The sequence below is a fragment of the Lithobates pipiens genome, unplaced genomic scaffold (genome assembly GCF_037356315.1).
Source record: "Lithobates pipiens isolate NorthernLeopardFrog02 unplaced genomic scaffold, aLitPip1_a1.2 Scaffold_22, whole genome shotgun sequence".
Classification (NCBI taxonomy): domain Eukaryota; kingdom Metazoa; phylum Chordata; class Amphibia; order Anura; family Ranidae; genus Lithobates; species Lithobates pipiens.
In genome coordinates, this window is record NW_027507784.1 from 19876898 (window position 1) to 19904517 (window position 27620).

The following is a 27620-nucleotide window of genomic DNA, read 5'->3' on the forward strand; positions in this document are numbered from 1 at the left end:
AGTGATATCAATTAGGTTTTAGGGTCAGGGTCTGCGTCACCCCAGGCAGCACTAGGTTAGTGCCAGTACCGCTAACACCCACACGCAAAGCATAAACCTCCCGTAGTGGTATAGAATCTGAACAGATCAATATCTGATCTGATCAGATCTATACTAGCGTCCCCAGCAGTTTAGGGTTCCAAAAAAACGCATTGTTAGCGGGATCAGCCCAGATACCTGCTGGCACCTGCGTTTTGCCCCTCCGCCCAGCCCACCCAAGTGCAGTATCCATTGATCGCTGTCACTTACAAAACACTAAACGCATAACTGCAGCGATCGTAGAGTCAGGCCTGATCCCTGCGATCGCTAACAGTTTTTTTGGTAGCGTTTTATATTTAAATCCTGAAGGCGGTGCTTGGTTTTCAGGGTCCCGTACGCGGCTAGGCTCCCAAAACGTCCCCCACATGTGGTATCCCCGTACTCGGGAGAAGCAGCAGAATTTATTTTGGGGTGTAATTTCACTTATACCCATAGCATGTGTGAGCAATATATAATTTAGTGACAACTTTGTGCAAAAAAAAAAAATTGTAATATTCCTGCAACTTGTGGCAAAATTTAAAATATTTAATGGACTCAACATGCCTCTCAGTGAATAGCTTGGGGTGTCTACTTTCCAAAATGGGGTCATTTGGGGGGGTTTTGTGCTATTTTGGCATTTTATGGCCTTCGAAACTGTGATAGGTAGTGAGGAGTGAAATCAAAAATTTGCACCCTTAGAAATCCTGAAGGAAGTGATTGGTTTTCGGGGTGCCGTACGCGGCTAGAAAAGTCCCACATATGTGGTATCCCCGTACTCAGGAGAAGCAGCAGAATATATTTTGGGGTGCAATTTCACATATAACTATGGCATGTGTGAGTAATATATCATTTAGTGACAACTTTTTGTTTTGTTTTTTGTGTCATTATTCAATCACTTGGGACAAAAAAAAAAATATTCAATGGGCTCAACATGCCCCTCAGCAATTTCCTTGGGGTGTCTACTTTCCAAAATGGTGTCATTTGGGGGGGGGGGGGGGTTTGTACTGCTCTGCCATTTTAGCACCTCAAGAAATGAGATAGGCAGTCATAAATTAAAAGCTGTGTAAATTCCAGAAAATGTACTCTAGTTTGTAGACGCTATAACTTTTGCGCAAACCAATAAATATACGCTTATTGACATTTTTTTTACTAAAGACATGTGGCTGAATAAATTTTGCCCTAAATGTATGACTAAAATTGAGTTTATTCAATTTTTCTTATAACAAAAAGTAGAAAATATCTTTTTTTCTCGAAATTTTCGGTCTTATCCCATTTATATCGCAAAAAATAAAAATCGCAGAGGCAATCAAATACCATCAAAAGAAAGCTCTATTTGTGGGAAGAAAAGGACGCAAATTTAGTTTGGGTACAACATTGCATGACAGCGCAATTACCAGTTTAATCAGTGCAGTGCGAAATTGTAAAAAGACCTCTGGTCCTTAGGCTGACAATTGGTCCGGGGCTGAAGTGGTTAAGCAGATCTTTCCTGGAGTGCAAGGTCTGCTTTAAGGCTGGATCCACAGCTATGGCAGTTTAGCTTTTTTGCATTTTGTAGATTTGCACAACAAAAAAAAGCAAAAAGCAATAAACATGCATAGATGTGAATCCAGCCTAAGTTAGAAAAACCCACATCCTTATTGTGACGGAAGCACATTGTGAGAAAAAAAGAAGAACAGATACTGATGGCTTCATGTGTTTATGGTGAATATTTTATTGCTATAAAAAAAAAAAAAAAAAAAACAGGAAGCAAGAACAGTTGTAATTTCAAAGTGATAAACACGATGTCTATATGTCAGAAAATACGTTGTTTTTTTTTATGAACCCTTCTTCTTGAAGAAGCTACGTGCCGTCTTTACCACGCCGGCAACAACGGCCACCTGCCATGAAAATAATGGTGCAATACCGCAGAACACATCAACTGCAGAATCCACCCATGAAGTTTCTTTCAGTTTTTCTGTCTCTCCTTTTAAGTCTTTAATCTGGTGGTGGTACATGTCGGCTTCTTCATAAAACCCTTGCCTGGTGTACAAGCCTTGTTCCTGCGTAAACACAAAGGACAAAACTCATTAATAGAAAAGGTGTCACAAGAACTTTTATTTAGAAAGCTCCAATTTTCTTGAATGTCCTTCATGTTTTGGTACACTTGTGTCTATCTAAAACTGCTATTGCCTTTAATCTCTACCATATCCCTTCCTTCCTAGTGTTCCCAACCGCCATCATGTCCAGCCATTGACACCTCACTTTCCCTTTGTATTCCAATTAACCCAATATTTTACATCCCTGCCAGTAACAGCTGATGGTGACCTCTCCTTGTAGTATCATCAGGGCTTTTTTTTCATCCCGGGAACGTGGGCGGCACCTTCAGCACTGAATGTATGTAATGGCAAGGGGTGCTGGGGAATGCTGGAGGGTCCATTGATGCTGACTTCTGGGTTTTTTATTGTTGCTGGGAAGAGGGGTGGTCTATTGTTGAAGGAGGGGTCTATTGTTGTTGGGGTTGTCTTATGTTGCTGGTGGGGTCAATTGTTGCTGGGAGGGATCTACTGTTAAGAAAGTGGTCTATTGTTGCTGGCTGCTGGAGGGTCTATTAAAGTGGTTGTAAACCCTTACAACAGATTAAGGCTTACCTGTAGGTCCAAGAAATATCTCCTAAACCTACACGGTTTAGGAGATATTTGCCGAAAGACAGGCACCGCATGCGCATGCGCCGTAGACAGCAGCGCGCAGGTGCACTGAGCGCGGCACTGTCAACGGCGAATATGCCGCGCGTGGCGGCTCCCGTGTGCATGCGCGAGAGTGACGTCATTGCGGCTTCGCCGAATGACAGCGGCGGAGCAGCGAGACCCACCAAGAAGATGGATGCGCCGGACTACAGAGGACAGCGGTGACTTCGCTGGCTCCTGTGTCAGGTAAGTGACACATAATGGACTACTATGCGATGCATAGTAGTCCATTATGCTTTACCTTTGCAGGGAATGATAGAGGAAGTAAACTCATCAGGGTTTACTTCCTCTTTAATGCTGGCTGCTGAGAGATCGGCAGTTGGCTGGTTGGTAGTGGTTGGCCAACAACAGGTCTCTTGTAGGGGTCTATTGTTTCTGGGGTTCATCTGTTGTTGTTAGGGGGTATTCTTTTTGCGGGGGGCCTATTGTTGCTTTAGGACAGTGATGGCGAACCTTGACACTCCAGATGTTTTAGAACTACATTTCCCATGATACTCATGCACTCTGCAGTGTAGTGGAGCATCATGGGAAATGTAGTTTCAAAACATCTGGAGTGCCAAGGTTCACCATCACTGCTCTAGGATCTGTTGTAGCTGGGGGAGGGGGGGGGGGGGGTATTGTTGCTGGTTGCAGGGGATCTATTTTATTGCATTTCTTATTATCATTAAAGTGGTTGTAAACCCTTACCCCCCATTCACACCTATGCGAATTAGATGTGCGTTTCCCGGCATCTAATTCGCATAGTAGGAGAATGTGACTAGCTCCCTATGGAGCCGTTTCACATATCTCCGGGGTGGCTGCAGAGTGCACTGCAAAAAAAAAACGAGTGCGTCCTTGGCTCCGTTTCAGGGCCGAATGCAGGCATAGAATCGACCCTGATGGGTAACATAGACGCGCAGCACTCCTGTGCATTCCGCAGTGGGTTATAGTGGGAACCCGGGCTTACAGACCACTTTGACCTACAGGTAAGCCTAGATTAAGGTTTACCTGTAGGTCCAAGAAATATCTCCTAAACCTACACAGTTTAAGAGATATTTGCAAATGACAGGCATGCGCCATAGACAGCGGCATTAAGCATGCTGCTGCTAACGGCAATCACGCCGTTAGTGGCGGCTCCCGCGCGCATGCGCGGGGTGACATCATCGCGGCTCTGCCAGTCACAGCGCCGGAGCCGCGATACCCGGAAGTCACTCTGGGTATCATGGCGGCGTCGGAGGAGGATGACGAGGGTCGCTTTGGGGGCTTTCATCTCAGTTAAGCTATTCATAATGAGCTAGTATGCTATGCATACTAGCTCATTATGCCTTTGCATTGCGGGGTCTATTTGTATTTTTATTAAAGCTTTACCTCCTCTTTAACAAATTCCATGCAATTTACTTAACACCACAAAATGATACTTGATACTGTTTTTTTTTTCTAAAAGGGGCGGTACTTGGGGGTGGGTGACTCCGTAGGATGGAATTTGGAGATGGGTAGGGGGCGGAGACAAGGGGTGACTTGGAAGAGAGGAGTACCTGTACCTATTCTCTCAGGAAAAAAGCCTTACGTATCATAGAGGGCTCTTCACCTCCCACATATCCCTGGGTTGACATAGATCTCCCATAGCACTTACTCTTTCCTTTGCTTGCATTACTAGGTTGAGTTTTTCCTGCATCATCTGATTATCACTCAGCTTCTTCTCCAGCAATGCTGTCAAGTTCATATCGGCAGCTCGCTTTTCCTCTTCAGCTTTTTTAGACTCTTGTGACATTTTGAATTCCTTTATTTTCTTTTCCAGTTCCTCCATTCTTCTACAGGATCTGTTTTCTGTTAAATAAGGAGATCAGTTTTTTTTTTTTTATGTGATGGTGATACTGTATATCATTCTGAATTACTTGTAAAGCCAAGACTGAAGCAGAGTTTTTATATTTTTTAAAGTGTTACTGAACCCGCAACATTAAAATCAGTCTGTATATACAGTAAAGCGTGCTTGTTATGCTGCGTACACACGATCGGAAATTCTCCTCGGAGAAAGCTCTGATGGTTTTTCCCGATGGAATTCCGATGGAATTCGGCTCAAGCTGTCTTGCCTACACACGGTCACACCAAATTCCGCGGTGACGTACAACACGTACGACGGGACTAGAAAAAGGAAGTTCAATAGCCAGTAGCCAATAACTTCTGTCTCGTAGTTGAATCTGAGCGTGCGTGATTTTTGGCGTGTCGGAGTTGCATACACACGATCGGAATTTCCAATAGGAAGTTTTTCCGTCTGGAAAATTGAGAACATGCTATCAATTTTTGGCTGGCGGAAATTCAGACAGCTAAATTCCGATGGAGCATACACACGGTCGCATTTTCCGATGAAAAGCTCTCATCTGTCTTTTTCTGGCCGGAATTTCGATCGTGTGTACGCGGCATAATACTCACCAGGGAAAAGGCTGTTTGATCCTGTCTTCTCTGATTCTCCTCTTCTTTTACCGTCTCCAATAAAATAACCTGATATTTACAGAGCCAGGGGATGGGCTGCACATGCTCAGTTTAGTGTGTAATGCTAGAGAGTTTTTTTTTTTTTTCTTGAGAAAGTACATGTGATCAGCACAGGGCCAATCAGCACTGTCCAGACAGAGGATCAGGGAGAATGAAACGTCCTCCTACAAGCTTTACTAGGAACTGATAGAAGTCACAAGACTGCTATATACTGCTGATGAGAAGAGGTATTTAGCAGTTTATATTTACTAAAATAATTACATTTCCATGTCCTGTGTACTGTGGGACACCAGATATAGTGAATGCAGAGGTTTAGTAACACTTTAAATTTAGCTCTTATGCCGCGTACACATGACAGCTTGGAGACACATATAGCCAGTACAGCTACCCTACACCTCCTGCTTGGGGAATCTAAGCCCTTGTACACATGATCAGAGATTCCGATGGAACGTGTCCTATCGGACCATTTTGTCGGATAATCCGACTATGTGTGGTCTCCATCAGACTGTTTCCGGCGGAATATCCGTCGAACCCAATTTTCCAACTTTCCAAATATTTTCCGACAAACTGGTCCGATCGGACATACTCCGATCATGTGTAGAGAATTTTGATCAGACAAAGTGCCACGCATGCTCAGATCAAATTCCTACATCAAAGCTATTGGCTACTAGCCTGAACGTAGTCCCGTCGTAACGAAATAACGTCATCACGTTCTGAACGATATCGGATTTTCCGACAACTTGGTCTGACCGTGTGTATGCAACAGTTTCGGACACAATCCGTCGGATAAAATCCGTCGGACAAAATCCAACGGATTTGGTTGGCAGAATGTCCGACTGTGTGTACAAGGGCTAAGAAGCAGCCAGGTGCCTTGCTGTTTTCTACGGACATAGAGCACCTGCATTCAGTGATTGGAAACCTTGTTTTACCAGTTGAGCTGTTCTGTTTATCCTATGGGAGGACAGCCTTGTGATTTTTGGTAGCCAGAGACAGTTTCAAGTCCTCTAGCTACATTCAAGTCACAGTTCTGGGCATCCCATACCTTCCTATGTCCATCCAAGTTCACCCCCCATCAAACCAAAAACAAAACACCTGGCACTGGTTCTTAACTACTGAAGGAATTCCAGGAAATTCAGGTTGCCTGACTGTGCTTGTGAGGGGGACCCAAAAATCCAATGGCTCCTAAAGGGGTAGCACTACAATAGTAACAATAATAACTGTGTTTTAATATTAATAATTTGATACCTTCATCTTTCTTCTGCTGCTCAGTCAAAGTCTCGTCAGCCTTCATAATGGAGATTTTAAGAGTTTCTTTTGTCATAGTAAAGTTCTGAAGCACAGACTCTGCCTGCAATATGAAATCTAATCTAATTATTTTGAAAAACTTATAGAACATAATAAAAATGTTAAATTAATAATTATATATCTTTAAGAAATCTTCACTCATTTGATCCAGAAACAGTGAACAATTTATATAATAATGATTTTTTAATTTTCATTTTTAAACACTTTCATTGTGAAAGAGTTGAGGTTTGAGTTTTTTTTTTGCAATGGTATATACTGTAGTTCAATGTTAATGTAAACAAACAAAAAAAAATCTTGTTTTGCCGCATAAACAGAACACTGACTTGTAGACCTTTCCCTGGTTCCTTGTTGTATCTCTCCACTATCTGGCCCATATCCTCCTGAAACTTCTGGTACCCTCCTGGAGTGCAGTACAGACCTTGTCTAATGGCTTCCTCATGGTCTTTGGAATGTTTTCTTATTAGCTCCTCACAGTATTTGAGGGACTTCATCTTATTCATTTCAGAAAATTCATGTTTTTTCCGCTCCATATTCTCCTGTTGGGAAGTTAAATATATTGACAATATGAAGGTCCATCCATTGACCTAACATGAAACTATAAATTGGGGAGATTTAGGGCTGTTTAGGATGTACTTCAATGGCTAAAGTGACCCAACACAACGACACTTTCATGGAACATGGCCCAAATCATTTCACCAATGAAACGTTTAGGCATAAGCCTAATCTGATATTTTTTGACCTTCAGATATACAATGATATAAACAAATACTGTATATATGCTTTCCTGATGGGGAAATGTTATATTTTCCTTATTAAAGTTGTCTCACAATATCCAAGAAAGCAAGCTTCCAAAGTCTAGTTACCTTAGATGACTTCATGCTATAAGAATGCAATTGTAAACTGACTATGTGGACAAGGTGGCCCACTAATTTTCTTTCAGGAATGTGCCATCTTCTTTAGAAGGTAATGTTTACAATTGGTCAAATCCTAACAACTCATCCTGTATATATTACATCTAAAACTTGGAATATTCAGTATCGTCTCCAGAGCGGCATCATGCATGCATCTGGTCTAATCATCTGTGCCATATAGCGCAAGTGGGCAGGACTCTGTGCCGAAAAATCATCTTTAGTTAAGTATTCCTGTTATATTTTCTAATATTATTACATTTGTTATCTGTATCTGTCATTACTTAATTAAATGTTATACATACATGTATTTGTGATCTTTCATTGCACATCTCGAAAACAACTCCAAAAACGTAAACTATCATATAACCATGATAAAACATTACCATATACTTTTTCTGGAAGCTGAGTTCAGAGTCCTTGAAGGACTTTTTCATGAATATCTGAAGAGCTTCTTTCTCACACTGTATGCTCAACTCTGTAAACTCTTTGTCTGTCTCTGTGGGGAATCGTCCTCTCTCTCTCATCATCTTCTCATAGTGCTCAGTTGCCTCCCGAACAGCCGCTTCATTCTCTATCTTTGATATGCTCATCACTACATTCTCCATGGAAGTGGCTTTAGAAGACATTATGGCTTTCGTGTAGAGAGTCGCCATCTCTCCTAGCACTGAAAATGGAAAAGACATTTAGGACCCTTTTAGAATGGAAAATCTTTTCCTTTCAGCATACGCACTACTGTTTTGGTGTGCCTTGTGTAGCTAAGATGCCAAGGTCTGCCAGTTGGCTTGGTAAGAATGGATAGCAACAAAGTTGGGCTACTTAGGTAGAAAGTATTAATATTGATCATTGGCCAAGTCATAAGAAAAAGGTGTCAGATATTTCAAGATGTACGTTTCTAATATTTTGTAGGTTATGACTACTCCTGTAAGCTTTCAATTACTAGAAGATGATAATCTAAGCTATTTTGAAAAAAAAACAAGACAACAGGACTGGTGTCCAATGGGATAGCCATGTGCACCAAAACTGCTCCATCCTGCTACTTGCCATCTGTCACACCCTCCTGTAATGATTTCTAACATCATCATATAGCAACCAAAGGACAAGAACCACCTGCTGCCTGAGATGGTGGATGTGGGAGAGCTGGTGAGGAGCTGATGACTCTGATGGCAAGTCTATCTCACGAATGGCAGATCTTGGTATAAAGGGTGGACAAGGTCAGGCCCACTTGATGAGAGACTGTGATAGCTCCTTAGTTGGGAGATTACGGTAGGGGGGAGCAGGACGGGCTAACATTACTACTAACAGCAGAGGAATCAGTGTGCTGTGAGCTAAATATATAATCTTCCAATTAGGACCCTAGAATACAATGTGCAGCGAGCAGTGCACTGTGGGCTGTTCCACAGATGAACATCCCATGCTGCATCCCGCAAATTCAGGTGTTCGCCAATCGGACAAACAGGTGAGGTTCTGGTCAAACTTTTGCTCAGTTTTAACTGTTTGCCCAACTCTACTCATTGAGTCCATTGGTTTCACACAAGGTCAGTGGTGTGGTAATATAAAAGCAAGGGACAACAACAATAGTGATCGTCGATGGGCCTCGACTGCAACAGTGGGCACTGGTCTTCAGTCCCAAAAGAGGCATCACATAATGGTTTATTTAAGTGTGTTAACATTGGCTTGGGATTATTGTTTGTTTTTTTGTAATTATAAATGGGTGGCAGCAGGATGGATGAAAAACCCATGCATGACTGCCAGTTTTGCTCAGATATGGCTTTAATATAGAGGGGTCCCAGCTTTAATGGTGTTATGAAAAACATAAACCCCCATCCCTTTGATGTATTCTACTACTAAGAAAGTAGCATACTCCTAAGCAATAAGTACTAAAAGCTTAACTTTAAATCACTTTATCAAAAAGTTAGAATAGATAAACATACTTTTTCCCGTCGCTATGTGAATTTGATCCAGATATTTCACTTCAGATTTTTCGTAAATGTATGTACAGAACTTCTCAGCCTGAGCCAGAAATGTTGGGCTGATTTCTTCCTCGGACACTTCATCCATCCTCTGAAGCACATCACTGCTCCCGGAGGGAGGGTCGAAAACAAAACATTTACGGGTCTTGAAGTACATGCGGATGCATCCTCTGCAATGGTTACGTTCTGTTACCCTTTTGGAGTTTTGCACAACCCCAGCTTTACAAAAAAATAAAAAATAAATCAAATTCCATAATTGTAATCATTATTCTTACATAACAGAGCATACCTTTGCCGGTTCAGTTCGTACAGAAGCACAAATGGGGTGTTGTGTTTAGGAAATTATGAAAATCACAGATCGATTACCATACAGTAGTATCCCTGTTGGCAAATGTACTGGATTTGAGGTTCTCTAATGCCGCGTACACACGATCGAATTGTCCGGCGTACTTAGTCCGCCGAAACGCATTTCACCGGACAATTCGATCATGTGTGGGCTTCAGCGGACTTTCTCATCGTAAAGTCCGGCGGACTTAGAAAGTATTTTTGCAGTCCAATCTTACCGCCGGACTTGGGTTTCAGCGGACAATACGTTCGTCAGTATGCTAGTCCGGCGGACTAAGAATGACGCATGCTTAGAAGCAAATTACGAAAAGGAAGCTATTGGCTACTGGCTATTGAGCTTCTTTTTTCTAGTCCTGTCGTACGTGCTGTACGTCATCGCGCTAGCAAACGCCGGACTTTCTGTGTGTCTGTGTGTGACCAAGTTCCGTTCGGTAGAAAGTCCGCCGGACTATCCGCCGGATTGTTTGCCGGACTAAGTAAGCAATTCGATCGTGTGTACGCGGCATTACTGGCAAAATTTATTAAATTCAGTCCGAGTCTTATTTTACCAAAAAGGTTAATGAAAGCCATAGCCTCACAAAAAATCTTTGAAGAAGGGGGAAAAGCAGTAGGCAACAGGTTAAATCTGAACTGCGGCTAAACAATTAAATACACAGATAAGATGCTTTACTTTCCAAACAATTTGTATCTACTAGTATCTTTTTCATTCTGCTTTCTCCCTCTATGCATATTTTAAAAGGTTGGTTCCTTATGTGTATGCTCCCTCCCCTATTCTGATATATGCTTTACAGGAACTGCAGGACTGAATCTAGGCCAAATTCAGGTACTTACACTGCTTGCATAAAAAAAAAAAAAAAAAAATACAATCAGGTGGATATATTTATGATTATAGAGTTCAATTATTTTGTGTCTTTTAGATCTGCCTTTCTTTAAAGTGTCATTAACCACTTGAGGCTCCCCCAGGCACTGCAAAATACCTGTACATTGTGGTGCTCATGCGCACTGTGCACCTCCCCTGGGGTATGCAGTGATACCCTTTACAACCGCTTTGTCCATTGTGGTGCTCTGTATGGGGCTGCCGTAAACGACCCAGTTACCATGTGACCGATGTGCAATCACATGACACATAGTAAACAAGAGTCATGAAAGGGAATCCATTTACAACATCATTGTTTACTACTATGTGTGATCTGTAGTTGGTCACCAGTGATCACATGGTATCTGGGCCATTAACAGCACCCTGTACCATGTAATAACAGTGGGCCAATCACAGCATCACCATAGTTAAAGCGGGACTGTACTGCGGAAAAAAATACTAAAAGCCAGCAGCTACAAATATTACAGCTGCTGACTTTTAATAAATGGACACTCACCTGTCCCGGGGTCCAGCGATGCCGGCAGCCGAGGCCGATCGATGGCTCGGCTCTCGGCTGCTGCCGCCACCATTCTAGGTGAGGGAATCAGAAAGTGAAGCGAATCGGCTTCACTTCCTGGTTCCCTACTGCGCAAAATGCGCGAGTCGCGCAGCGCAATAGGAATTGTCTGCGCTGTCTCTGGGACCCGTGTATGTCCCAGCAGACAGCGCGGCAGGACAGGAAATGGCAAAGACTCCCACGGGAGTCTATGCCCGGAAGTGGGTGTAAATACCTGTCTTTGACAGGTATCTTCACCCCTCTACCCCCTGAAAGGTGCCAATTGTGACACCGGAGGGGGGGAGGGTTCCGATCAGCGGAAGTTCCACTTTAGGGTGGAACCCCGCTTTAAGAATGAGTCATGAATGAAAGCCAGTTCAAATCCCTAATCACCCCCCAAGGTAGTACAGTGTCACTATGGGGACAGAGAACTACTCCGATGACAGTATGTAAAAAAAAAAAAAAAATTGAAAAGAAGTTTAAAAAGTGAAAAAAAAAATGATTTATTTATTTTTACATACTGTCACCAGTCAGTGTTCATGGACACTGCCACGCCATCCATTGGATGATGCTGTACTGCACTGCTGAAAGTATGTTAAAAAAAAATATTGGAATTTTTTTTTTCAAAAAATTGTGGCAAAAAAATTACAACATCAAAAAACTTGCCACGCCTCTTACTATATACCTAGGACTGTCTAATTTCCAAAAAAGAGGTCATTTTGGGGATACTTTTACTGTCCAGGCATTTTAGGGTTTCAAGAAATGAGAGGCCGTCACTATATCAGGATTGATCAATTTTTAGATATATCCCATAGTTTGTGGACTCTATAACTTTCCTACAGACTAAATATAATACACTGATTTGGGTTATTTCCACCAAAGAAATGTAGCAGAATACATTTTAGCATAAATTTATGATGAAAGATTATTTCTTTGCAAAATGTTATAACAGAAACTAAGAAAAATAGGGTTATTTGTAAATATAGCAAAAAACAAAACGAAAAAACTCAGTAGTGATTACCACCAAAGGAAAGCTCGATTTGTGTAAATAAAAGTTATACAAATTTAATTTGAGTACAGTGTTACATGACTGCCCAATTGCCAGTTAAATTAGCTCAGTGCTGAATAGCAAAAAATGCCTTTGTCGTGAAGGGGGTTAAACCTTCTGGAGGTCAAGTGGTTTATTCATTTATTTCAGGTACTTATATAGCGCTGTCAATTTATGCAGCGCTTTACATAGTCATTGTACATCAGTCCCTACCCTTAAGGAGCTTACAATCTAAGGTCCCTAAATCACATTCATACATACACATACTAGGACCAATTTAGACAGGATCCAATTAACCTACTAGCATGTCTTTAGAGTGTGGGAGGAAACCAGAGTACCCAGAGGAACCCCAGGCAGGTAAAGCGAGTACATGCAAACTTCAGGTAGGTAGCGTCATGGTTGGGTTTTGAACCAGCGGCCCTTTTTGCTGCTAGGCGAATGTGCTAATCACGACACCACTGTGCCGCCCAAACTGAGTTTTCCAGACTATGAAAAACTCTCATTACTTGCTATATAACAGAGTGTTCATACTCACAAAACCACTTAAGCATTTGTTTTGTGTAGAATGTGTGTTCTCAAATTTTGCTTTTGATATTTTTTGCCCATCTGTATGAGACTTTAGGTTTGTCTGTCAGAGTGGTTTTGATATTGGACAGACAAACCTAAAATTCCATACAGACAGGCAAGAAATATCAAAAGCAGAATTGTGCCACGTAATTTGAAATGTAACGGGAATCAGAACAATCATCCACTCACCTTCTTTGTCTTAAAAGGCATGTATCAGTGTTGGAAGTTGAGGTGCCTCACGTGTAAACATGTCCAGGATGGACAGAGAGACTTCACACACAAAGGTACCACCTATATTCTTTCCAAATTTTCCAACTGTTCTACAGTGTTCATCTTGTACTGTGTTTCCTGTCCTTATGGATTATCATACCTGGGGCGCACTATACATACTTAAAAAAAAATGATTTGCGGAACACAGGAGGATTGTGGAAGAAGGTTTCTGACAAACACAGTGTCCCCGGACACTTGATATAATTTCATAACCAATCATCAGATGATCTATTTGTGTGGATATTAGAAGCTATGCCCCATGTTCTCCCTGTAGCAGAACGTTTTAAACTTCACTGTGAAAGGGAGACATACTGGATTTATGCATTGGACACCCTGGCCCCAGGTGGACTAAATGAAGAGCTGGAAGTCCATACTGTGTTATGACCACATCTCAGTGATTTCCATAAAATTTTATCATTATATTCTAGGCCCACTTATTCATTCCATGTGCTGGTTTGTCTATAAAATTCGTAGAGGGTCCCACCGTCCCTCATACAACTTGATTTCATCGATAGAAAGTCTCAGCCAACTCAACGTTTAGGCCAGTACCATCATAAGAGCATACATAGCATGTTTTGTTAATATAAATGGATCTTTATAAGAATAATATTTTGACTTTTTTTTAGTTGTTTCTTGCTGCCTCCTACCGATATACAGAATATGATCTATGTGAATGAATTATGGCAGTTAACTTCTTTGTTTAGTATCACCGTAACCTCCTAGCCCCCTATCACCAGCCCTCTAATCCATTCCAACATAAAAAAACATCCAGGTGCTTGCTTGTTTCCCCAGGACAGTGTCAGACTCCTTTATTGTTAACTCTCCTCATCCAGAAATCTTCTGTGGCATTGCCTGGTCCTTCACAGTGATGCCCCATTGACTTGAATAGGGCTTTACTCCAACACTTGAGACTCTAGGAATATGGCTACATTCACGTCAATGGGATCTCACTGCGCAAGCACTGCCAGAGCCCATGATAGACAGGACCATGACCTAAAGTGTCCCTGTTTGTCTTTCTATGTAGTTGCTATAAAATTTCCTCTACAGTTGCTATAAAATAACTCACTCTTTTGCGGTGCCAATGCACTCTCCAGGTACTCGTCTTCAGTGATCGTCTTTCCATCCCTCTCCAGCTTCAAAACAAAATCTCTCACCGCCCAGATAAAGATGGGAAAGTGTCTGGAGAACTGATCCTCCTCATCTTCATTGTCTTTGGATTTCACCTTAATGAAATCGGCCAATTCACTCACAAAGCTGTTAAATGTAAATAAAATGCTTAAAAATAAAATGTTTTATTTTTTTATTCACCAAACCAATTTCAAGTTTTGTTTCATGATTTAAAGGGTAACTTCAACTTTATCAAAATAAATGTCTATGCTGGTAACGTGCATCTGCAGACAAACTGTGCAGCTTTGACCAAAGGTGAATAATATCCTTGCTATAGGTATAGGCCATTTATGTACCTCGTGAAGCCTGACTGGTTGCATCATCCCGTTCTGCCTTGTTGCTAGGATGATTTTAAGCTGCTCCCAGTTGTAACTGTTCACCTCCATCACCACAAAAAAGAGCTCTCAAATGCTGAGCTCAGATCTATTGCTTCAGGGGAGAAAAAGCACATGTGAGGGGGTTTGAGTCAGAGGAAGACCTTGCTCCTGTGTTGGTGGGGGTAAGAAATAACAGCTGGGAGTGTCTTTGCTATGACCTAGCAACAAGCCAGGATGATGCCACCTCTAGGAGTTTCTTGGTCAGGCTGCGGGAGGTACATAAATAACCTACACTGATAGCAAGGGCTATCAAAACTCTTTTTGAAGAAGTACAATGTATGTATGAAATGTTGTCACCCCTTGGTCCTGGTGGCAATCTTTCAATAAACCTGTTGGATGGTTGTTAGTGTGCAGCTCATTTTTCTTATTATGTCTACAGGGATACTTTACAACCAGTGGCAATATTCTTGTTTTCTTTTCATTTTAGGAGACTGTAAACTCTTTTTTTTTTTTTACATGTTTCTGTCGATATTAAAAAAAAATCTTAAAAAATAAATAAATCATTTTTTAACACGGGGTGTTTACAAGTCACTGGATTTATTTTATTTAGTTTTACTTCTCATTCAGTTGTGTGTATGTTACCTAAGCTTAAGGTATTGAGCTCTGTAAGCCCTTGTACACACGGTCGGACATTCCGATGGAAAATGTCCGATCGGACTGTGTTGTCGGATAATCTGACAATGTGTGGGCTCCATCGGACCTTTTTCGTCGGAATATCCGACAGACAAAGTTTTAGAGCTGGGCTATAAAACTTTCCGGCAACATGATCCGACTTTGTCCGATCATGTGTACAGAATTCCGATCGGACAAAGTGCCACGCATGCTCAGATCAAATTCCTAGGCCAAAGCTATTGGCTACTAGCCTGAACGTAGTAGTCCCGTTGTAACGAAATCACGTCATCACGTTCTGAACGATCAGATTTTCTGACAACTTTGTCTGACCGTGTGTAGGCAACACAAGTTTCAGACAAAATCCATCAGACAAAATCAGACGGATTTTGTTGTTGGAATGTCTGACCGTGTGTACAAGGGCTTACGCTTTACAGGAAATATTCTGTAATAGTTCATTATTATTCCAATTATAAATACATCACTTTATATTAATTAATGTACATGAAGTATAATACCGGAGTTTCTCGATGGCGTCCTCATCAATTGTGCCTTTGCTGTTGTAGACCAGAGCGCTGCTCAGTATGACGGACAGACAGAAAATATTCAAGTCATTCTTCTTATCTCCCTGTAAAATAATATTAGACTTTATCAGGGTGTGTCTAAAATAATGACTACCAGTGCCACCAAATATATTCAAATCTGAACAATAAAAAATGACGGTTGGAGATGGGAAGTTGGGACACGGGTGGTATTTGTGCATCTGACCAGCTGCGCAAGTATAGTTCTGCTTTGGACAATCAGAAGATTGGATCATTCGTGTGGGGGTGCTCTACTGATTGAAGAAAAGTGGACTTTTGCCAAAGCCTGAGAAGTTTTAGGCCACCACCAAATATCTTTGTAGTCTCTAGTAGGGTTGCACCAGTACCGATACTTTTGGCCAAGTACTCACCTATACCAAGTACCGATACCTTTGCCGTGTGATTTGAGCCCCTTACAAAATCAATTGGGCTCAAACTGCACAGCAAAGAATTGCATTTGATTTGAACAGGAATGTGGCGCGATGCTTGCCCGAATCACATGTGGTTTCCCCCACCACTCCTGTGTGATCCCAGTATAGAAAGACAAGGAGGGGCCATCTAAGAAGTGCAGCAATGGGCAAACAAACAGTTTAATGCTCACATGGCTGGAGGAGATGTAGGAAGTTCCAGGACCCTTGTGGGTAAAGGGGAGGTGATGTCAGCTTGGGGGCAGACCACCTATACAGGTGGTCTGCTCCCAATATCTTTAATATTGATTGGACCCTGGGGAAACATTTTCTTGGGATCTCCCAAATCCACTTATCAACTATTTTTTCTGGCAGTCCGGGCTCAAGGGGCAGCTGCTTTGGGCCCCACAACAATGACTGGGCCCGGGGGTGCAGCCCCTTTTGTCCTGCATTAAAGACAGAGCTTCACCTATACATTTCCTCCAGCCCTGTGAGCTTACTTTTAACATATGAGTTGTGATAAAAAAAATGGAATAAACTGTTTGGCCATCACTGCACTTCTTAGATAGTGATCCCATGTCTTCCTATACTGGGATCACACAGGAGTGGTGGGGGAAAACCGCATGCTATTCAGACAGGAATTGCACCGCATTCCTGTTAAAATCGTAATGAAATTCCTTTCGGTGTGGTTTAACTTCCTTGGCGGTATGATTCAGTCTGGAATTAGGTGCTGAAAGCGGTACAATTATTTTGCATGGAAATCTGGCGTTTTATTTTGTAGTCCTGTAATTCTTAGGAATAACGCTCTTAAATCTCTTTAAACCAGAGTCTAGCAGACATCCCGGGTATGATAAAGTTTATAATATAATAAAGAATAATAAAAATTATTCAATAATGTAATCAAATCCTAAAACACTGAAAAAGGGACACGTTTTGGTGGACAATCTCCAAATTTCAGGCAGAAAAAACAGTATTTATAATATAAAAGTGCATGCAGGGCACTGCACAGACCACTAGGGACAAAGGGGGTGTGTAATTTTGTAATACAGCACTGTAATCTGTAAGATTACAGTGCTATGTGTGTTTTGTGTCTTTTTACTTTTTTGAATTTGCTGCCATTCTCCGCTCCCGTGCGCCGTAACGTCGCAGGGAACGGAGCTCGGCGGCATTTGGCACTGTGAATTGAGCGGAGGACAGCTCGATCACACAGCGCGGAGGACATTGCTGGATCCAGGGGACAAGGTAAGTAACTCTCCCTGTGTCCTCCCCTGCATCGAGCGATGCGATCCCAAAACTGGCTCGGGGTTACCGCTTCTGTAATTAAAATCCCAAGACTCGGGATTACCGCCAGGAAGGTTAAACCCATTCATATTGTTTGGGCTCAAATCGCACCACAAAGGTTTCGATTTTGAGTATCGGGACCATTTGCATGAGTAGCTCATTCATTTTGTATGGGATCAAATTGGATCGCAAAGGTATCAGTTCCTGGTATCAGGCGCATTTGCTTGAGTAAGACTACTTATACTGATACCAGTATCATTGCAACCATACTCTCTAGCTTTGCACACTTGTATGATGTATATGATGGATTGAGAACCTCAAATCCTTATCAGTGTCATCCATGGGAGCATGCATGAAACCATCACTCTTCAATATTAAAAGAGTTCTCTTTATTTTTAAGTGATAATTCATGTGTAGGGCCACCATTAGAAATCATGGGACCTCATACAGCCTGCCTGATATTCCCAGAGATGGTCATCTCATTCTATCTCTTGAGGCAGCAGGATGCAGAACTCTATCAGGACCGGGGTTAGCCTTGCCACATTGCAATTACAGTGGTCTCCTCATGCAGCAAACTTACTTTCACACCACTCCACTCCCTTACACATACAGGGGCAGGAAGTTTGGAGGACTGGCCAATTTGTCCTGCCAGCCAACACAGCACACAACCCTAGGCTGAGGGACATTTATTTTTTTTCCAGATCTTGTCAGATGGTATGCCTTTTTTCTTGCTTTTCTCCAACATGCTTTCAGAAAGATTCCAAATGGCACACACCTGTCAACTGATCATAGCCTTCCCAGGAACAGCCCGTCACCATGGCAACATTAGCAGCGCCCGAAAAAATTGCCAACATTTGAAAATAATTAGGAGCGACACCTTAAAGCGTTAAAGAGTAAAAATGCTGATGGTTTTTGTGGGGGTGTGACCAAAGTGGGCTGGACCATTAAAGTGTATGTGACTATACAATGTATGGCTTGTAGTGTGGCACCTTTACCTGTTTGGTATATTTTTAGACAAAATATGATCTGGGGAGGACACTGAAGAGAAAGTGAGAGTAAAATAAGTCCTATTATCAAGATTCTCCCAGACTGAGTGACACCCAGCTGTAGATGGGTTTTAAGACCTCTTAATTGGATAAGATAATATGTCTCAGATGTCAAGGGTCATGGAAGGCCATTAGTTATGACTCACCTTCTCTACGTCACCCAGACCTTCTGTATCCAACAAAACCAGCGTATGGTTCATCTTAGTGGGGTGGGGGACACACCACATCCAGATACCTTTGGTTTTCGATTGCACGGTGGCCCCCAGTTCAAAACCTGCAGCGATAAGGTGGATTAAAAAATAAATAAATACAGTATATGTAGCGGGTGACATTTTGTCAAAAATGTCATACGCATGTAAATTTAGTTTTTGCTTCAGAACAGTAGGGGTTCTGAGGGTTAATTACTTAGGTTGGTCTTGACATCAGTCTTGTCGGGCTGTGTTGGAAGTTCTGCCTGGTCATGTGAGCAGTGAGGTGCACATGACAGGCCAGAACCAGGCCTGTTTGGACGTTTTGAGTATCAACCTTCTCAGAACCAATCAGTGGGAGTACTGGGGAGTCTGGGAAGGGGTACTTAAGATGTCTGGGTCACGTGTTTGGCAGAGAGGAGTTCATGAAGCCTGTGTGGTCTGTTCTGGTTCCAGGACCGGGGTAGCCCCGTGAGGGGTCCCGGTCATGGGGTGTTTGACATCCTGCAACATGTTCCTGTTAGAGGCCTCTAATAGACCTGTCTGGTCTGGGCATCCGTATGTTCCCGAGTCTCAGAACCTGCTGGTCCGAGGCGGAGTAACTGAGGAAGGATTCAAGTGTCCAGGTGTGCTCTCGGCTTGGAGAGGCGCCACAGTTTGTAGAAGTGACCGGGGGAGGACTCTTCAGAGGAGGGCCGACAAGTGGCATCCTGGGAAGTGCCTGGTTACTGAGTTGGGAAGGACATTGACAAATTCACGTTTTTCCAGTACCATTGAGGAGACAGAGAACATTCCAGGTACTGAGGAAAAAAGTTCCTGTTCACCCTTAGTTACAACTTGTACACGTTCATAGGATTGTTTCAAGTATTTGAGTCAACGTGCTGACTGCCATGATCTCTGGCTAGAGATCTGTTCAGCCTTGAAGTACACAGCTGCGAGTAGCTACTCTCTGGGTGGAATTAGAGACTTTGTTAGACCTGCAGTTCAAGGTGCCTGAGTTCCTCACACGTGCCCTCTGTTCCCATGAGAGACTGTGTTATTGGATGTTATTACTGCAAAATAAAACCTTTCAAAAGTACTTTATTTGTGTCAGCGTTCAAGTTGTTGGGTATCAACCCTGGGAAACCCTAGACATGGAAGAGCAGGCCAAGAGCCCTGGGAACCCCTAGACATGGAAGAGCAGGCCAAGAGGAGGTAACTGGTAAGCCCAATAAGTCAAGGCCGCCTAGCAAGGGTTATGGCCGCTATATATATATATATATATATATATATATATATATATATATATATATATATATATTATACTGTATGTAAAGTATTAATAACATAATATCTTTGCCCTTGACCCCTTAGCTTACCTCTATGGGCTTTAGCCAACTTGTTCATCAGGTAGGACTTCCCTGTGCGGTACATTCCTACAATTCCCACCACCACCACCGGTTGATCTATCCTGGACAGGATACTTGCAGCCCCAGGATTGACTTGGAGCGTACCATCTTCACGGTTCTCAATCAGGCACACTGGAGCCTCCATTCTGATAGACATCTTTATGAAGACCTAGGAAGAATCCAAATAAGTCTGTTTGTACACAGGAAATTTGCAGCACAACCTGAATATCCTGATTGAAACTAACCTCTACCCAGATGTATACCTACCTCTTTACTGGTCTGCTCAGTAGGCAAAGAGCTCTTCTTCAAATTTGTATTACTTCTTTAGTCTTGTAAGTTACTTACTTAGATCCAAGAAAGGGGTTTCTGGAGCAGTGACCGGCTCACACGTTGTTTAGCAGTATCCTCCTCGGGTATCTAACAGCATTATCAACACTTGTAACAGTTAAACAGGGAGGTGTGCAAAAAGGAAACTGAAAGCAGCAGTAGCATAGACTAATATGATCGTGGGCTCTTGTAAATTCCGTCTACGTGTGAAATACACAGACTGTCTCTTTATTAGGACTATTTTTTTTTTTGCAATAAATTTTTATTGAAGTATACAGAAAAATACATCTGATAGCCAAAGTGTCAGAAACCGTTTTGACAAAGTATGACAGTGCAACTTTTGAAAACATGAAGTAGCTACAATGTGTTATTTATACTAAATCCAAGAATTCACTAAACATCTTGAGAAATAATAGGTCGTATACCAAAGGTGGTGCATGTAAATATGTTGTTTATCAAATGGGTGGAGGGGAGGGGGTGACTCCACCCGGACACCCCGACAGGGAGCTGGACTGTGTCTGTGCGGAGGCAGACCCAACCCCCCACCATAGATTCCAGTTAGATTTTTTACGGCTTGTTAACCTAAACATAGGTCAAAGGAAGCGACATCGAATCTGAATATGAAAAAGAACAGCCTCAGCTAGGTTAGAAGGGCTAAACAGCATAACAAAATCTAACAACCTGTGAAACTCAGTAACGTGAACCTTGAGATACATAAGTGTAACAACAGCCTGAGACCACCGGGAGCAATCTCCGCAGTTTATCTTGTAGCCTAGTGGGTGGGGTAGAACAAATATACTGTCGTCTGTATGTATAGAGAAAATCTTTTCAAAAGCAAGTTCTCTTGTGAAAAGGGAATCTAGATCTCTCCTCTGGGAGTAATGAAGCTCTCCGGAGTTCTAAGGCCAGGGATCTATCATAGGAGGGAGCGGAAATAGAGATATAAGGGGAAAGGATAAAGGAAGGGAAATATAAGAAAGATATATGAAGTCTGTCCGTCGACTCCGCACCCTCTACCCTCTATGATGTGTGAGAGATTTATATTCAGGGGTAGAAAGGAAGTGGAACCAACAAGCCCAGGTAGAAGTGAATTTTTCTGGTTGGTCATGGGCTTGATGAATCAAGTCTTCCATTTCCGCTGTTTTGCGGACTCTCGCCAGCCATTCTACAATCGTGGGTGGATCGGAGTTGCGCCATTTGGTCGGTACACATAGTTTGGCTGCATTTATCATGTGCATTGATAATGAGCGAAAGTATTGTTTTTTGGGGATAGAGGGCAAGCCTAATAGAAATTGTGAAGGTCGGAAGGCCAAGTCAAAGGTGGTAACCTGCTTAATCACCCTGTGGACTTCTTTCCAAAACGGTTGCAATTTGGGGCAGGACCACCATATATGTAAGAATGATCCCATTCCATCTAAGCAGCGCCAGCACTGGGGGGAGAGGTGTGGAACAAAACGTTGTATCTGGAGAGGTGTTCTGTACCATCGTGAGATTATTTTAAATGCGTTCTCCTGTGTGTGAGCGTTCAGGGTCCCTTTATGAGCCATCTTGAATATAGTTTCCCAATCTTCTACAGAAAAGGACTGGGACAAGTCATCTTCCCATTTTTGTTTCAGTCTATCGGAAGCTGACTTAAGAGGTGATAATAGTAGCGCATAGATCTGTGAAGTGAGGTGACGTTGTGGTTCTGTCATCGTACATAGTTGTTCGAAAGGAGTTAAGGGGCGAGACCACTGAGAAGGGGATGGAGCCGTCTGGAGGAAGTGTCACAATTGAACGTATGACCAAAAGGGGATAAAAGTCGTCTGTGCCATCGCTACTAAGGATTCGTATGATTTCAGTTTATCCCCCACATAAAAGTGTCGAACTTGCAGAGGATCCTGAGGGCAAACATCTGTCAAGAAGTTTGTGTCCAAACCTGGGACAAAGTCAGGGTTTCCTCTTAAAGGTGTTAAGGGGCTGTAAAGGGAGGACACCGCATATTTTGTGAAACTTTCTTTGGATGCGGTTAACGTGGGACAAATCAGGGGATGGTTTTGTATGGCGAGCGGTATGTGTTTCTTATGTATCCAAGGAAGTGACCCCAGCAGCGATGGGATTAAGGATTTTTCAAGTTGCACCCAATCCTTCCCCTGAGCGTGTAAGTTCCAATCGAGGACCCTGGTGAGATGGCTAGAGAGGTAGTATTTATAAATGTCTGGAAGACCCAAACCTCCCTCGTTCTTAGGGGCGGTGAGTTTCAAGAAACTAAGGGGAGATGCCTGTCTCCAAATAAACGAAGTGCAAAGTCTACGCAGGGAGGCAAAGAACATGTTCGGGACTGTAATGGGAAGAGCCTGTAAGAAGTATAACACCCTAGGAAGGATATTCATTTTGATTATAGCTACTCTCCCGAACCAAGAAAACAACCCTCCCGACCACTTGGAAAGATCTTTGGTAATAGACCGGAGTAGCGGTAAAAAGTTAGAGGCATACCAATCTTGGATAGACGTTGTAAGGTGAATTCCCAGGTATTTGATTTCATGTGTACTCCAAATGAATGGGAATTTAGCTTTGCATTGGTCACAGGTCTCTTTTGAGAGAGTCAGGTTAAGAGCAGTGGACTTCGAATAATTAATTTGGAGGTTGGACAGGATATGATAATGTTGCAGTGTGGAAAGCAGGGCAGGGATAGTGGACAGGGGGTCCGTTAAAAACAAGAGAATATCGTCTGCAAAGGCCGCTGTTTTAAACTGACGGTGGTGTATTTGGATCCCTTTAATGGCCTGGTTCGCTCTAATGCAGTTGAGGAGGGGTTCAAGTGTAAGAATAAAAATTTGTGGGGAGAGCGGACAGCCCTGACGGGTACCATTTGCGATGGGGAAGGCGTTTGACAGGTGGCCATTCACTCTCACTTTAGCTGTGGGGTTAGAGTAAAGGGTCTTGATCAAGTTTAACATCGATGGTGGCAAGCCCAGGGATTCTAACGTTTGAAACATAAAGTCCCAGGCTACCCTGTCAAACGCCTTCTCCACATCGAGGGACAGAAAAAACCCCGGGAGTCCCTGGGATTGCAGCCAATGGTGGATATTGAGAGCCTTGATTGTGTTGTCCCTCGCTTCCCTGCCGGGTATGAAGCCAACCTGGTCTAGATTAATGGATTGAGGGAGCAAGGGGAGTAATCTGTTGGCCAAAATTTTTGCGAACCATTTTAAATCAACATTAAGTAGGGAAATCGGATGATAGTTCGCTACCTTCGTCACATCTCTGTCCGGTTTGGGAATGACCACAATGTGGGCAGTCAGTAAGTCTCGTGGGGGAGTCTGGGGGGAGGAGCAGGAGTTAAAAGCTAAGAGGAAATATTTTATAAGGGTATCCTGGAACGCTTTATAGTAGCCCGTAGTCAGCCCATCGGGGCCAGGGCTTTTACCCGACTTCATTTGTTGTAGAGCCAAGGCAGCTTCCTCCGCTGACAAAGGGGCTTGGAGTTGCAGGCATTCTTCAGTCGATAGTTTGGAAGTAGCGTGATTCTGCAGAAATTCCGAGATCATAGCCTTCCTATCTATCAGCGGGTTAGCTGGCGAGGCGGGGGGAAGATTGTATAACTGTTTGTAAAAGGATACAAATTGGGAGGCTATATCTGGGTTTGATGTGAGTTTATGGCCCGAATTGTCTGTTATAGAATGTATTGTCACAGCTTTTTTTTTGCCTGGAGGGCTCTGGCTAAACCTTTACTAGCTTTATTGCTGTATTCATAGAAGAATTTTTGAGAAAGGATATATTTACGTTTAATCTGTTTTCCCAAAAATTCCAACATGTCCTGTCTGGCCTGGATCAGCAGGGTTAGGGATTGTAGTGCCTGGGTCTGTTTGTGTGCTTTCTCAAGATTAGAGATTTTGGCCAATAGATCACTGAATTGTTTTTGCCTGGCTTTTCTACGTTGGGACATTTCTGCTATGAGTATACCTCTAATCACACATTTGTGGGCTTCCCAATTGGTCAGAGGGGAAGTGTCCGTGGGTTTATTGTCTTCAAAGAATTGTTGGATGCCTGTTTTAATTTTATCAAGTGTAGCCATGTCTGTGAGTAGGGAGGGGTCTAGATGCCAAATCGCGGATGTGGGCGGGTTGTCAGAGGTAGATATGGACATAGAGATCGGGTGGTGGTCGGAAAGAATTTGAGGGTCGATCGAGGCATGGTGAAGTGAATGGAGATCTTTTTGAGACAGAAAGAAGTAATCTATACGGGAATATTTATTGTGCGGGGGGGAAAAGAACGTGTAGTCTCTGGAATCGGGATGTAGGGTCCTCCACGTATCATGTAACAATAGGTCTTGTAACTGGGTCTTGATGGAGCGCAAAGCCGCGTACGGGATAGTTGATTTCCCTGTCGACGTATCAAGGACGGGGTTCAGCGGAGTGTTGAAGTCACCTCCAAGAATAAGGGTACCCTCTACAAAGGGGGTCAAAGCTTGGGTAATAGACTTAAAAAAGGAGACCTGCTTTGAGTTCGGTGCGTAAATGTTCGCTATAGTATACGTGGTGTGCCCTATTTTGCCCTTCAGGAAGAGGTATCTACCTCTTGGATCTGCTAGTTTGTCTAGAAGAATGAATTTGCATCGTGATGCAATGAGTATGGAAACCCCCTTTGACTTGGCCTCCGGATTTGTGGCGTGAAACACCACCGGGAAGTATCTAGAATGTAGTTTCGGAATTGCATTTGACCTGAAATGCGTTTCTTGAACGAGTAGGAAATCAGGGTGAGAGTTTTGCATTTGGAGAAGCATTTGTCTCCGTTTTTCAGGTAAGTTTAGACCTCGAGCATTAAGGGACGTGAATGTGAGTTTGGGCCTGGCGGGAGTCGGCATCTTGCGCTGCTACAAATTGTCAAAGGAGGAGCACTTAGATTTAATGAAAACCAGGAAGAACACTAGGGTACGGAGTCAACGGACAGAGGGATCCCCAAGGCAGAAATAGATAGACTGGGAGCCGAGAAGGAGAGGGGCGGGATCCAGAACAGGGAAGAGAGAGGGAAAAGGGATGGGTGAAGTTGTAAACACCGACTGTAGGGACGTACCTACTGCCCCTCCTAAATATTTACAAGAAGTCGGTATAGATTGGGTGAACTGCACGAAGAGAGCTACTTTTTAGTGTTAGTGTTCGAATCGTGTCAGTTCACCTTGTGGGAGGTGGGAGTACCACGAGGAAAGTGTATCTAAGAACCACCATCGGACCTACGACCTATATTTAATGTAAAGGCACGATAGCACATTGCTTGGGGATTTAGCCATGTATGGATCAGCAACCTATGGTAGCAACAGGGACGGACACATGACGGCTAATTAGCCAGCAGGGCAGTATGTAGGGAATAAGAAGCTGATAATGGTTCCCTTGCGTTGGAGGTCATTATAATATTACATAAGAGGTCGAATGCAAAACCTTAAAAATCACTATAACAGACGGAACATATGCAGACAGTATTAGTCATCCATCAAGGAAATAGGGGAGCATCTGGGAGCATCAGAAACTGTGCGTATCTTGCTCCCATGCCAGGGCGGGTGATCACATCCAAGCGACGGGAACTGACAGGTATGGTATAGGTGGTACGACTTAAGCGTCGGATCGTGGTTCGTCCGCTCGACTATTAGAGGTAGAGAAAAAAAAAACGGGAAACACAGTAACATACACTGGACAATGTCAACGATGAACGAACAAGAAAAACTTGAAAGAAAGCTGACGTCTCTCTGACCGAACGAGTAGCCATGCTCGCAGAAACAGATCAATGCGTCGGGCCTGGGTCAAAGGAGTTGAACTGTAGTCTCACCTAACGATCCCTTCACGCACGGCGCGGTGTCGGGCCGGATGGAGATCTGCGATCGTGTTGCCGTTGGTGAGCCTGATTTCTGTCGCTCAGAATCGGAGATGGGGAACGTCGTCTTCTGTAGGAAACCTCCGACACTTCCATCCGTTCGTCCCTGACTCGATGTTGTGGCCTGGAGCGGGCAAAGTCCGCGTACCAATTAGGGAGCTCGACAAACGGGAGATCCAAGGAGTGGCAGAAGTCGTCTAGATCTTCCGGGACCTTCAGTATGGCAGTGCGATCGTGATAGGTAGCCTGTAGGCCGAACGGAAATTTCCACTTGTAGGAAATACCTTTTCGTCTGAGAACGTCTAACAACGGACGTAAATCCCTGCGATTTTTCAGGGTGATGGCTGACAGATCTTGAAATATATGGATGATATGGCCATCATAGGAGATGTCATCTTTTGCTCTGGCCTGACGTAGAATTTCTTCCTTTATGGTATAGTCTACAAGGCAGCAGATGATATCCCTGGGCGGATCGTTATCTCTGCCCCGGGGCCTAAGCGCTCTGTGGATTCTCTCCATGACTAAAGGCGTCTGTGGGGGTCTGTCCAATATGCCATTAAAAATGGTTGTCACAGTTTGCGATAGTTGTTCACTACTCACTGTTTCAGGCAGGCCTCGTACCCTCAGGTTGTGTCTCCTACCCCGATTGTCGAGGTCTTCGACGTGTCTTTGGAGATCCCTGAGGTATAAACTGTGTGTGGTGGTCTTCCGATCCAGGTCTCTTAGGATTCCTTGATGGCGGTCAGTAGTTTTCTCCACCGCATGTACTCTTCCCGCTATCTCCTGGAGTTCCTGGCGCAGGTCAGATATTGCCGCCGTAAGAGTGTCCTTGATATCTGAGGCGACTGCCCTGAGGTCCGCTAAGCACAACGGCTGAGATGCTGGAGGATTGGATGGCAGGGGCAGTCGTGTGGGGTTGTGTTCTGAGGGAGCGAGGACAATAGTATCATTGTTCCTCACCGCGTGAGAGGAGCCCTCCGCCATATTGGGCCTCTGTGTGCGGAACATCTCCAGGATGTTGTAGGTCGTACGATTGCCTGGGCCCCTCGGGGACCTGGAGCGGGAGCCCGAAGTGCCACGGGAAGAAGTCCCCATTTTTTAGAACAGTAAAAGAACGCCGCTCGGCAGGGAAAGGCAGAAGAATAGGCCATGGTCCGACGGAGCTGTGGAGTTAGGCAGCCATCTTCCTCAGCTGGCAAGCCACGCCCACCTTTATTAGGACTATTGTGTCACACTTGCTGAACTCAGCGGTAGACCTCAGTTGTGAATGCAGATGTTGTTATACTTGCACGGCACGCTATGCGTCACACTTATAGCCCAGAACT

General features: G+C 43.4%; 1 protein-coding gene across 2 annotated transcripts; it reads right to left on the minus strand.

Annotated features, from left to right (window-relative positions):
- Positions 1–1748: 1748 nt before the first annotated feature.
- On the minus strand, positions 1749–27620 carry LOC143923378 (guanylate-binding protein 4-like). Of its 2 annotated transcripts, XM_077447003.1 has the most exons (12): positions 27506–27618; positions 20389–20674; positions 20092–20290; positions 18692–18819; positions 15749–15858; positions 14144–14331; positions 9397–9654; positions 7849–8129; positions 6878–7090; positions 6495–6597; positions 4393–4586; positions 1749–2096 (listed from the first exon to the last, which is right to left on the minus strand). In XM_077447003.1, the coding sequence occupies exons 3-12, from the start codon at positions 20276–20278 to the stop codon at positions 1872–1874; spliced, it is 1887 nt and encodes a 628-aa protein (XP_077303129.1). In that variant the 5' UTR covers positions 20279–20290; positions 20389–20674; positions 27506–27618; the 3' UTR covers positions 1749–1871. The 2 variants fall into 2 exon arrangements, with proteins under 2 accessions (XP_077303129.1, XP_077303130.1); XM_077447004.1 differs by lacking the exon at positions 4393–4586 and having other exon boundaries at positions 1923–2096; positions 27506–27620.